The sequence below is a fragment of the Bombyx mori genome, chromosome 22 (genome assembly GCF_030269925.1).
Source record: "Bombyx mori chromosome 22, ASM3026992v2".
NCBI lineage: Eukaryota > Metazoa > Arthropoda > Insecta > Lepidoptera > Bombycidae > Bombyx > Bombyx mori.
This window is the reverse complement of record NC_085128.1, coordinates 9,155,855-9,168,940: the sequence shown is the minus strand read 5'-3', so window position 1 is coordinate 9,168,940 and position 13,086 is coordinate 9,155,855. Positions and strand designations below refer to the sequence as shown.

Here is a 13,086-nt window from a genome sequence, read left to right as displayed (position 1 = left end):
CGTTTTTTTGCGATATTTACAGGTGATCTATACTGTAATTTAGTATTGACATTTAAATTGGTTACCTGCTGATTCATTTTTGATTCATTATGGATTTTTTCGTGTTTTATGCGTTCCATTTACGATTACTCGACTGTAAGGATCTTTGAGCTTAGAAAATAATGCTGTCACATTATTTTTAATTTACGTCGAATAGTGCCAATTCGTTTCTGAAAAAATGTGTGTGCAATTTTCACGCTGCGTAAAAATGTTTTAGATTTACAAATCACGTAAATTATTATTTTTAAAATTATATTTAGCTACTTATTTCAAATGTTGGACGACGTCAGTTGATATATTATTATCAACTATTTTTTTTTTCTTACTTAAATTGTCCTCATGCATATTAAAAAAAACTCTTGTTTTTCAACTATTGTGTGCATGTTATTTAATATTCTGAGAACGTAGGTCTCTAGGTGATATGAAGTCAGTCTAGCATACATCTTTAAAATTGTGGACAAATCTTAAAATCCTTTGTCTTCCGTCTAATGTCCTCGATGGCTTTGTTCGAACAACAATACGTGTGTAATTTTAAGTTTTTGTATTTTTACGTAAACTTAGTGTTTTAAGTACTGCAAACATGAGCATCATGAACGATTATAGCATTTGAATGTTCACTGAAGTCATTGATACGATTAATAGGAAATGACATCAACATTTTAACACCTTTACGACAGTTTGAATTGGTAAATTTGATGCTAATCATAAATTCATACTGTCATTGTTTTACCGAGACACCTTGACGTCTAAAAAAACAAACCACACTTATAATTCAATGCGTCTTTGGCACTGATTTTGCTTTTATTAGGTAAAAATAATTATATCATTTTATGAAGCAATTTTCTATCACAGTTCAGTCGTCGTATTTACATGTTTTCATACGTTTTTTTTTTAATTGCTTAATTATATAAGTATGTATGTTTTGTAATTAGCTACCGTTTTGAGCATGTCATAAATCCAAAGAGAAATATTACAATTTGCATTATAAAAATGAATCATTATTAATTGTGCTCAACAGTTGTGTTCAAAACGGTATCTACTAACATAGATTATTTATAGCATGGTGCGGCTGCGGTGTCGTTTGTAAACGTGGCCCGGCGAGTGGTTCGAGGATCAGTTCCGTGAGGATGGTGGAGGAGGCGCGGTTGCAAGGAAGTCTAAGGCCTTCTGGATTGCTGGCGGTATCGGCGGCGGCGTTGGTAAATGAGCACCCTGCAATAAATGACGTTGTAATAAAATGCATGAACTAAATTTTCATAAAACGCCCTCACATTCTATTCACTTCTTCAGAACGTTTAGTAACTACATAATCTGTACTAAAATCTACAGTGATTTTTACGGATGTTCCCTTATAACTACTGAACCGTGCATCCGATTGACTTGAAACTTGGTATCCATGTAGAAAATACATGTACTTAATGGATAGGCTAATATTAATATGAGTGTTAGACTCCCTACACCAGTTGCAGGGTCTTTAATGATGAGAATCTTTTGTGGGGGTGAGAAATAATAATGTTAATTTTAAACGCCCAGCGAAGCGGACGGGTACTGCTAGTTATATTATAAATAGAGAGAAACAAAATAGTACAGTTCAATATCGTGTGTCAATTGATTTTCTTTCATTTTTATAGCTGCAACGAATTATTTTTGTAATTCAATAAAAAAAACAAAATACGTATTATTCGTAATACATAAAAAGAGTACAAATATTGAAGGAGTTTTTATTCAATTTCGACCCATGGGCTAATCTCCTGAAATAATGTATTACGTATTCCAAATGTAATTTATATCGATCATATTAGTGAAAAAATTTTCATTAATTTTCTTTTCCACATCTCTGTGGAGAAAAATTTAAGGGTTTTTAAAACTGAGATTTCATTTAATAGCAACAAATAACCTTTTTGTTGTGGATTTGGGTATTAATAGTTTTTAGTTTTTTAAAGCCCATTTGTAAAAATAAAAATGAAAACTAAACACGACATTGTGTAAAACATTTTGATATTAAAACAAAACGTGATGTTTTCCTCAAAAAAATATTACGAAAGATCCTGTTAAGTCAAGGACAATTTACGTATTTGCCATCTGACTACGCAATTGATCAAAATATGATAATGTAACTAAAATGAATATCGGTTACTATTTAGTTTACCGGGACAGCAATATTTAATGATGATCCAATGCAGAAAGTCAACATTTAAATTTAGATGATGATCGAGTTTCAATATTGGATTTTGTTTTGTATGAACTCGGATAGGTGTTAAGATATGAATACTGTTAGTTTTGTTGATATTTAAAAAAAGGAATACTAAAATATATTGCACAGTAAACTCTATAAAGTATCTGTAATTAATTTAGGCATAACTTTGCTGAAACAAATTAATAGTAGCATTTTTTTGGTATCGAAGGATTGCTCGTATTCCACAGGCCTTTCGAGTTTCACTAGGATAAGTGGTCGAGCAAGGACTCAAATAGGAAGGGTAGGATTTGCTAAAAACTGCTCGAGCGCCTCTGAAGGAGACCTGACAAGGTCAGCTGCTTTGTGAGTATGAATAATTGTTCGCATAGTAGTCAATGCGAACGTATATAGATATTTACATTTATCCGTATATATATCCCCGAAAGAATTCACTAATAAAATCGAATTTGAACCATCTATTTATAATTAGCAAATAAGCCGCTAATTTACATTCATTTTACGAGTACTATTATGAGTTTATATGAATAAATATAGATAAGATAGTAAATGTAGACTGTATTAATAAATCTAGTTTCATTTCTGTCAGCGTGTGATATTGTCAGAAATAGAGGTTCATAATGATGCACCATAAGCTTTATCTGCATATTTGATGGACTATCTATACATAATATTACAGTTTTTTTTTTAATTCTATTAGAATTTAGAAATCCTTTACCAAATCATTATAGAAACAATTGTTTTTTTTTTTAATTTAATTTTTTTTTCATATTTCCCGAACGCACCTCTCAAGATAAGCTCTGTACAACTGAATGCGAAATCCAATTTATTATTTTCAATTTACTACAACTTCCAATATGTTACAGTGTCTGTGGCCACGGATGACTGACAGAGTTTTGATTCTGTCTACGTCTCGCTAAAACTGAATAAAATGAAAACGTATTACACATTTAGTCTAAGGAAACATTTTTATCAAAACCGCTGATTATTCTATAAACCTAAAGCAAGCTATATGATGTAACCTTCTTTTTTTTTTGTTGCTTAGATGGGTGGACGAGCTCACAGCCCACGTGCTGCTAAGTGGTTACTGGAGCCCATAGACATCCACAACGTAAATGCGCCACCCACCTTGAGATATAAGTTCAAGTAAGTTCAGTTCAGTTCTCAAGTAAAGTTACAACGGCTGCCCCACCCTTCAACCGAAACGCATTACTGCTTCACGGCAGAAATAAGCAGGGTGGTGGTACCTACCCACGCGGACTCACAAGAGGTCCTATCACCAGTAACGTTTAAGCGTTTACCTCAGGCTTGAAGCCACCGTCGTCGTCAGCAACGTAGTTCAGAGAGATGACGGTGCCATCTGGTGCTGTATAGCTGAAAGCCCCTTGAGCAATGATCACGTCACTCGCGTCCGGGCCGCTTGCCTTTTTCAGAGAGCCCGTTTCCTCCGCTTTTATACCGTTGTCTGTTTCATAGCTGAAATTCAATAATAATAATCTCTATATATAAAAATGGATTGCTGTTCGTTAGTCTCGCTAAAACTCCAGAAAGGCTGGACCGATTTGGCAAATTTTGGTCTTGAAGTCCAGAGAAGATTTGAAAGGTAGATAAATATGAAAATGCTCGGAATTAAATCAAAATAACAATTTTGTTTTTCTTTTGATGTTTACCCCGACGGACAGATTCCTTTTATTTGTTTTAAGTTTATTTTATAAGGTCGTTTATTTATCGATTGAGGCACTAAAAAGTCTGCCGGGTCAGCTAGTAATAAATAGAAATTGAAATAATATCAAATCAATAACCATAAATAATACAAGTATTGCAGAAAAATATGTTTTGTCTTAAAAAAGGGTATGTATGATTGAAAACATATTAACAAATAGCATTTGTTATTGTTAACCATCATCCGACGTGCCGAAATATTTATAATTTTCATAGAGACGGATGACTGGTGCTTGGAACGTGTATCACGGTCACAATTTAGGAATAAACTAACAACCCACTGGTTTTCTCGCCGGATCTTTTCATCGGGGCGAAGTATTGCTCATGCTAGGGCTATAGCATATTCTCTTAGGTTGAGCCCGTGAGCTCACTTACTTGTCTGAGCATAGCTGGAATAGCCCCGAAGGCTACCAGCCCTTAGGTAGGGTAGGGAAAAAAGTTAAAAATAGAGATACCTAGTTCGTAACGATTATATCCAATGATGAATTTTAAATATATTTTAAATAGCTTCAAAACAATATTTATTTCACATTTATTTATTTATTTCTGTTACATCTATTCTTTTGTCGTCACTTTTCAAAATATTTTTACTAGAAAGAGCCAAATATTTGGGATTTCCTGATACATATTAGAAAATACAAAATACAAAACAAACAAAAACTGGAAAGTAGAAAAAACCTTTTTAGACTAATATTTACTACTTACTAAAAGTTAATCGATTGTCGAAGCGAATATAGCGCCGTAACGCTTCTAGTTTTTAATTTAGGTAATAACCGTAAATGGTAGGGCTTCTTGAAAGCCAACATAGAAGGGTCATTACTTCACATTTATGGGTTGTAAAAGTGTATGTTTTTTTATTATTTTTTTATTGTCCCTGTAGGCAGAGGAGCATACGGCCCACCTGATGGTGAGTGGTTACCGTCGCCTATGGTCTTCAGCAATGCCAGGGGCATAGGCAAGCCGCTACCTACGGCTTAGTACTCTACTAATAATACTAATAATAATGTAGGAAAGAGTTAAACTCTTAAAATATAAAGGTCCGCCTTTACTTTTCCACCAAAACTTCCGATTAGCGCCGAAACAGAACTCAGAGATGGCGAGGGGTCGGGTGTCACTACCTTACGCCACCGTCCTGATTATTTATAACTTCAATTTCATTACTCAATTGGCAATGACATACACTGTTAACGAAATTCAACTCGTAAAGATCGAAACTATCTCCATATTTACGACAGTCTCAGATATAAAACGCTAATTTAGCTTACTGCGTATAATTTATTAGCCAAATTCAAACATTCTTTACATTATTGAAGTGCGTGTTCAATAAAGATTTTTTTTCATAGGAATTTGCTCATGACCTCTGTTTTACGTACGTCAACGAAACGTCCAGCGATTGTTCAAATTAACGTTAACATCACGCTAATATAAAATTCCTTTGAAATTATGTCACATGGAAAGTTATATTTTTCTGTTAACATCAATGCAAATAAAAACATTTTAAAATACAGGTATGTATCAAGTGTATTATTCAAATCTGTAGATTTTCTCGTGAATTTACGACCCACATAGTGCTGCGGAAATTAGAATGGTAATGGCTTAGGTCGTTTTTCACACAAAAAAAATGTCAATTTTCTTGGAATGGTGAATATGGAAGTTAAATGCGTATAGAACTATTCTATTTGAACACAGACGCGGAAACGTGAAACGAACAAGAGAGGTTTACTGGTGGTAGAACCTCTTGTGAGTCCGGACGGGTAGGTACCACCACCCTGCCTATTTCTGCCGTGAAGCAGTAATGCGTTTCGGTTTGAAGGGTGGGGCAGCCGTTGTAACTATACTGAGACCTTAGAACTTATATCTCAAGGTGGGTGGCGCATTTACGTTGTAGATGTCTATGGGCTCCAGTAACCACTTAACATCAGGTGGGCTGTGACCTCGTTCACCCATCTAAGCAATAAAAAAAAAAAGGTGTGGGTAAAGTGGTGTTACTGACTCATCTCCATTCACCTCCATAATACTTTTACCCATAGTTCATAGTACTTTAAGAGGCAGAAGATTATACAGCTCAACTGTTGTCAGTGGTCATGATCATGGAAATTTGCAATGCTAGAAACACAACTAAGCCATCCACCAAAATATGTTCTCATCATCTCCACAAAAAAAAACTTTTTAAAAGTAAGCTGTACATTTCATATATTGTTACAAAGGTATTTTATTTTATATTTGTCTACACGATACAGAATACTAAGAAAATTTTAAAATATAGACCAGATAATTAGAATCTCATCCAGTAAACTCGACTGTGGGGTATGAAGATAATAATACCTACATTAGTCAAGAGTTACGTACTCTTGAACTCAGGGAAAAGCGAAGTCGATTTGACAAATAAAGCGAAAGTTCGAAATTACATTATAAATACATAACAAATTTTATGCATGCAATAAGTGTACATAATTTATAATTTCCTACTGGCCCTTGATAAATGTAGCCTATAAATAATTAATTGCTGCAAGTAACAAATAGTTATGTAGAGATTCCATGAAAAATGAAAACCTATCAAAAACATTGACCTCACATCTCAAGTTAGATGGCGGCCTTCATGTTGTAACATTTATAGGCTCCTACAACCAATAGCAGAGTTCTGAGGTAATTGAGATATATGAGATAATTGATATTGATAATTGATTGATAGTTGATAATTGATGAATGATTGATAATTGATTGATATGAGATAATGAGATAATTGACTATAAAGAGTATTATAGAGTTAAGACCCTGATAAATTTTAAAAAGCAAAACATTGCTTGATAAATTCAATATTGGACAACTTAAGGTAAATTTGCAAGAACAACTATTTTTCTTGCTATTAATGTAGATAATTCGATTTTACCTGAACTGGTATGAACCGTCAACTTGCTGATCAAAATCTTGCTTGATGATTTCCGCTGTCTGGTCTGATTTTTGAGGCTGAGGAGCTGCGAGCGCTGCTGCCACCAAACCAAACAAGAAGATCGACTTCTGAAATAAGTTTACAATTATGAATTACTAAGAAAATATTAAGAGTTAATTAACTGTCTTGAAAACTACAAACTGAGTGTGCAAAAGCAGTTGTTAATTTGTATCTTATACCTTTAAACGAGCAATTCTTGTATATTAGTATACATGTACATAATCTGAATCTCGGAAACGGCTCCAACAACTTTCATAAAATTTAGTATACAGGGGATTTCGGGGGCGATAAATCGATCTAGCTACGATTTATTTTCAGAAAATGTGGTTTTATTCGTGTTTTCAATAATCAACTTTACCCGACATCTATTGGCGAATAATAATACTATTTTTCTTAATTGTGGGCAACTAACCGCTTTAAAGACACAACAAGATGGCGTTATCAAAAAAAAATCGAGCTAAGCTCGGTCATCATCTGGTATGCTTTTAATTAGGAACATGTGTACTGCTGTCAAAAGGGTGTTTGTTAGTAGTACTGTGTCTTAATATGGAATGGAAATCCCGATGAATAAGCAATGATTAAACTAAAACTAACACTGTTCGTGTAAGTATTGCGAACTGACACGTACACAATTTCGGAAACTATAATCGCAACTAGGCTTTAAAAGTTGATTAAAAAGATTTCAATAGAATAACAACCTGAAACTTTTCTTGTCAAATTAAGAGCTAACTCAAAACTAACCTTTTAGTTTAGACATTTTGTTAAGATTTTTGCTATTTTTTTATAAAAGGCGCTTAGACAAGATACAAAAAATATCTATGTACGTAGCAATAGAAAAAAACGTCTGAAGTGTGAGAGAGCCGTAGTAAAATTAGACGTAATAAAAGACTCAGACCTCAAGTACGTGTACGAACGAGCTCATTGTTCACCTATTACATTGGTTAGTGAAGCTCAGACATCACAACCTGAATGCCGCCACCCACCTTGAGACATGAGTCAAAGTCTCATTTGTACATGTTATATAACGGATATTTGACACTTCAAACTGGCACATTCACTTTTTAGATTAGAAAAAAATTATTTAATTATCAGAAGATAATCCAGTTTAAGCCATTTTCGTGACTTCATTCCGTATATAATACATAGGTACATAATTATTCCCTTTGTTTCAGTATATTTATATTTGTCGATAAATACAATTTGTTGTATTTTAACAAGTAATGTAGATTTCAATATAGATTGTAGGGTTATATTGGTAACTCACTGTATCGAAAAATCATTTAATTTAGGTTTTTTGAGCATAAAATGTCAATATTTTTAGAAACGATTGTTTTATGATAAAGTAGGCACTACGTATTATGTCGAAATTAGTTTTTGCACGGCAGTGACACACAAACGTCCACTCGCTAATTATACAAGTGAAGATAAACACAATTAGATCCTCATGTACGCAGTTTTTGATACGCAGCCTTCGAGTTGTAATTTGTTTCAACAAACTTCATTTCGATACGATCGTTCTATGAGCGCGAGTGGGTAGGATTTAAAATCGCCGTGGCCTAAAGAAAAGAAGGGTGTATTCAGGGACGTCTTAAATTAGGCTGGGGCCCTCGTGCATACAATAATTTGAGGCTCTTTTGGAAAGTAAAAAAATATTTTTTTACTGAGTATGACCATTTATTATAGGTAATTCAAATACAGTATGATATAATATGTTATTAATGATAAAAGAATGCTGCTGGTTTTTCGGTTACGATTTCGATAACGGAAACCGTTATCGTGATCGCTAGATGGTGTACTTGGAGGGCGGGGCATGTCGGAGTTGAACCGACTAAAACCTCCTGTCGCTCAACAACCAGCATCCAAACCTCGCATGAGACAGAACTCATGAAAAGGCAAAGGGGGGAAGGCGAAGCGTTTAGTGCGGAGAACATAAACGGAACACATTCCTCCCTTTGCCTACATAACGTAGGATGCGTTTGGAAATATTATTAATAGTACAGTAGGAATAGTCATCGATATAATGGCGTAGTATAGGCCATTATACTTCTGATAAGATTACTGATTTGTGAAAAAAGTGTAATGTGCCCGACAAAAATGTTTTGAGAATAAATGTGTGAGAGAAATTGTCGATCCTTCGGGGCCCCCTAAGAATGGGGATTATTATTTATCGATTGAGGCGATATGAAGTACGCCGGGTCAGCTAGTTTTTAATAAAATTAGCTGAAGTATAATAATTTTAAATTAAAATTGTATTCAAACAAATTTTTACTAATAATTTGTGGTAGGTCCATTGGTTAAAATAATACAAAATTTGAAATAGATTAGGGAATATAAGCACTCAGACAAAACTTCACGTTATCTGGAACATATTTGCAAAATACCAATGGTTGTTTTGATTTTTAATATACAAACAATTTGTAAACATGTCCTTATGTAGGTCATTGTCGAAGATGCGCGTATCGATTACATCTATATTAGTACTTTGTTGGTGTAATTTACATAAGACATATAATGTTACTGAGGCTGACACGCTTTGTGGCCATTAACAAGATGCTATATTTTATTCTCATAGAAAATATTGGTTCGTTTATAAAACGGCTGTGTGAGTGCGATTGCTTCTGACGATATGACTAATATTCATACATTTGTTCTTAATTTTACACATTATTTAAAATAATTCTTAAAACGCTTTCCCAGCGCCGAAATATGTGTAATTTATTCAATTTGAAAATCATGGTAAAAAACTCGTTAAGTAATAGTTTGTGTTCGTCATGTATTCGTAACGCTAATTCCAATTAGTAAAAAAATAACGTAATTAATTATAACACGAGTAAGCACAACCATCCACCCATTTATGTCTTGGTACGGCCTTGTTTTTTTATTTATTTATTGCTTAGATGGTTGGACGAGATCACAGCCCACCTGGTCTTAAGTGGTTATTGCAGCCGATAGACAACTACAACGTAAATGCGCCACCCACCTTAAGATATAAGTTCTAAGGTCTCAGTATAGTTACGACGGCTGCCCCACCCTTCAAACCGTAACGCACTGCTGCTTCACGGCAGAAATAGGCAGGGCGGTGGTGCCTACCCGTGCGGACTCACAAGAAGTCCTACCACCAGTAATTACGCAAATTATAATTTTGCGGGCTTGATTGTTATTACACGATGTTATTCCTTCACCGTGGAAGTCAATCGTGAACATTTGTTAAGTACTTATTTCATTAGAAAAATTGGGACTCGAACACCGTTGCATCGCTAGACACGAATGCACCGGACGTCTTATTATGCCACTTCGACTTCAAAACTTGTGTTTAGGTTTAAAGGGTGAAAGAAATGCTACAATTTATTCTGCAAAATACTGCTCTTATTAGGGTCGGTGTCAACAAACACTCTCTGGTTAAGCCTTTAAGCTCACCTACGTTCGCAAGAAGCTGGAATAGCCCCTTAGGCTAACAGATAGAGAAAAAAGTCTACTTTTTATTGGTGTTAAAAAAAAAATCGATGGGCAGAAACTTTTGGACACTTTATCGATCAAATAAAATTAATGCAATGCCAATTTTCACATTATCAAGTAAGTATATCGAAAAAAATATACATCAACTCCAGTCGTAGAAAACAAAACATTTTCGAACAAATTAAATAAAAAAGATACCCATAACCCAATATGTAAATTATTTTAGGAACACTAAAATGCCTGTAAAGTTTGTGCGCGTCGAACTAGCTGTTTAGATGTCAGCTCGTAAAGTGTTTTGCAAGAGTATTGAGCTGTGGGAATATGTCATAGAATTCAAGAGTTGCCTCGAGAAGATATTGTGCTGCGTGCAAAAACAAAAGGTGTGCACCTAATTAACCGCTCGCACGCCTCTCGCACCGACCAGGGACGGATTTCAGGTTATTGTTCTTTCAAAAACAATCACTACCATTGTTTATTAAATTCGAAATCAATGTCAAAATCCCAGCTTCATAGGAAACGCGGTTCTACGTTAACGTGAATAAAATTTCTTTTGTCATGCAATGAAGGTTGCTTCGATTAGAAAATGTTTTAAAAATATATTCCGATTGTAGCATTTACGGGCTTGATGTAAAATCATCCACATTCACATCCGAAGTCTCAAATGCATTACACATACACTGATCTACTTTTTAAAACCAAATGCATAACTGTGTATACTTTACGGTAAAAAAATATTACGAGGCGTGTGGACAACTGTGCAGTCTTAGAAAATACTCTTCAATAAATTTACGTCAATTTATAAATTTTGCTGGTTTCACTTCACTACATGATAGTAAATTTTTTTCGAAATGACATGCCATGACCTAATCACAGATTTAAAAATCAAAGAATTTCAGGAAAATCTCCATTTCACGTGATATTTAGGTCGGGTAATTTTAACAAAACTAATTACTTAATCAAGTTCACATTTTATCTGTCAATTACCTACACCAGTTTTCAACTTTATAAAATCATATGTAAATAAAAATCTCTGCACTTAAAGTTTTAATATGTAACTGAAATTCCATTCAAATACCCAACCTAGCTTAGAATATTCCCAGTATAACGAGTAAATTGCAAAGCAAACTCAAACAGTATTAGCTCAGTATTGACCTTTGAAACTAGCAATATGCAAAAAGGATGACACTCGTGTCGTTGAGGTAAAGAGTCGTCAGCAAAGGTTAGGATTGGATGCAATAAATGCATTGGTTGCTCAACACGCGAACCTTTTGCCCTATTCACCAACTTTGGTCGCGTCCTCAAAACCATATAAAGGCAGATGTGCCGATAAAAAGTATATAAGTGGACGAACATATTAGCAATTATGATATGATGACCATGAAGTTGCGGCTTACTTTTAGAAAAGTTACTTTTTAATTTTAGAAAATAATTTTGTTTTGATTTGTACAATCTAGCAGTTTCTCTCAAAATCGGGGCTATGAGAGCCTTATTATAATGTCAAAATATAGTAATTTGTTCTCATTTTCAACTCAATCGGTTCATAATCCAATCACGTGATCAGTTTTCCAGGTCGCAGTGAAAATCTTTTAGTAAAAATATATTTACATTCTTTAAGCTGGTTAATTAATTTAAAAGAAAAACAAACCTATTACCGCAACAATCTTACAGAAAATAAACTATCCTATTCTCATGACACAGATAGTATGGTAAAAAATTGAATTGGCAATAATATAATTTCTGTATCTATGTTAGTTGGGCTTATAACTGGGTTACTATTTTTAACAAGCTGCTTAGTAACAGATAGTTTGAGTTTTGCTGTACTCATCTCAATTATTAAATCTATTTTCGTATTAAAATGGCAATAATAGAAATAGAAGAGTTAGTAAGGGTGTCTTAATTAATTTAGTAATATTAAAAATCTCTTATCTTGCTGTGTTTTCTTATTTATTTCTAGTCGTTAAAGCAAAGGGTCTAATGGGTCGATTGGATCAGATCGGTTAATGGAGTCTATAGACATCCATAGACGGATATCTCCACGAACCCTGAACTAAGATTTCTATTCGAACTTAAAAAACGAGGCTAAGTCCTGTTTCGTAATCGTTTAGTGTTTAACGATTCCGGAATTTCACATTTATTTCATTAAGTGATTAATACCTATTCTACCACACCCTATGTTCTGATATTTTGAATAACAAAGCTCACTCGTACCAGAAGACGTAAAGCCACAACTGTTAGTAGTAGTCTTACTGTTATTAAATTTAAATAGGCCATTTGGAAAAAAATATTAAATAATTTGACTTACCATCGTCATTGTGATATTATGTACTTTTTTCGTTTAGGAAAGATGTCCCATGTGGTTGCAGTTAGCGGCGTAGGCGCCGGATTGTACTTAGTCTTCTAATCACCTGTCCCTTTTATAGAGACGCGGGTTTGTCTAGCTATTGCATACAGCAGGGGGAGTCTGTACTCAGTACATGACGCAGGGACGGATTCAGACTTGCAAAAGCTAAAACTAATACAAAGGAGTTTTTTTACAAATAATGGGACATATAATTTAAGATACTGTGGCAACACCCTCTCTGTAAAAGTTAAGACATAAAAATTCCACCTGACCCAAATACTTATCGTATGAATTTGATGAAACAAAATCTTTCCTTAAAAATTTGCTATATTAATATTTAGTACATCAGTACTAATAAGGTCTAAGTTTGTAGGATCTATAAGA

General features: G+C 34.1%; 1 protein-coding gene across 2 annotated transcripts; it reads right to left on the bottom strand.

Moving 5' to 3' along the window:
* Positions 1–804: 804 nt before the first annotated feature.
* CPR37 (cuticular protein RR-1 motif 37) lies at positions 805–12,745 on the bottom strand. 2 transcript variants are annotated; one of them, NM_001173244.1, is made up of 4 exons: positions 12,664–12,745; positions 6,846–6,973; positions 3,535–3,709; positions 805–1,251 (listed from the first exon to the last, which is right to left on the bottom strand). In NM_001173244.1, the coding sequence occupies exons 1-4, from the start codon at positions 12,670–12,672 to the stop codon at positions 1,153–1,155; spliced, it is 411 nt and encodes a 136-aa protein (NP_001166715.1). In that variant the 5' UTR covers positions 12,673–12,745; the 3' UTR covers positions 805–1,152. The 2 variants fall into 2 exon arrangements, with proteins under 2 accessions (NP_001166715.1, XP_062530806.1); XM_062674822.1 differs by lacking the exons at positions 6,846–6,973; positions 12,664–12,745 and adding an exon at positions 4,036–4,212.
* Positions 12,746–13,086: the final 341 nt, after the last annotated feature.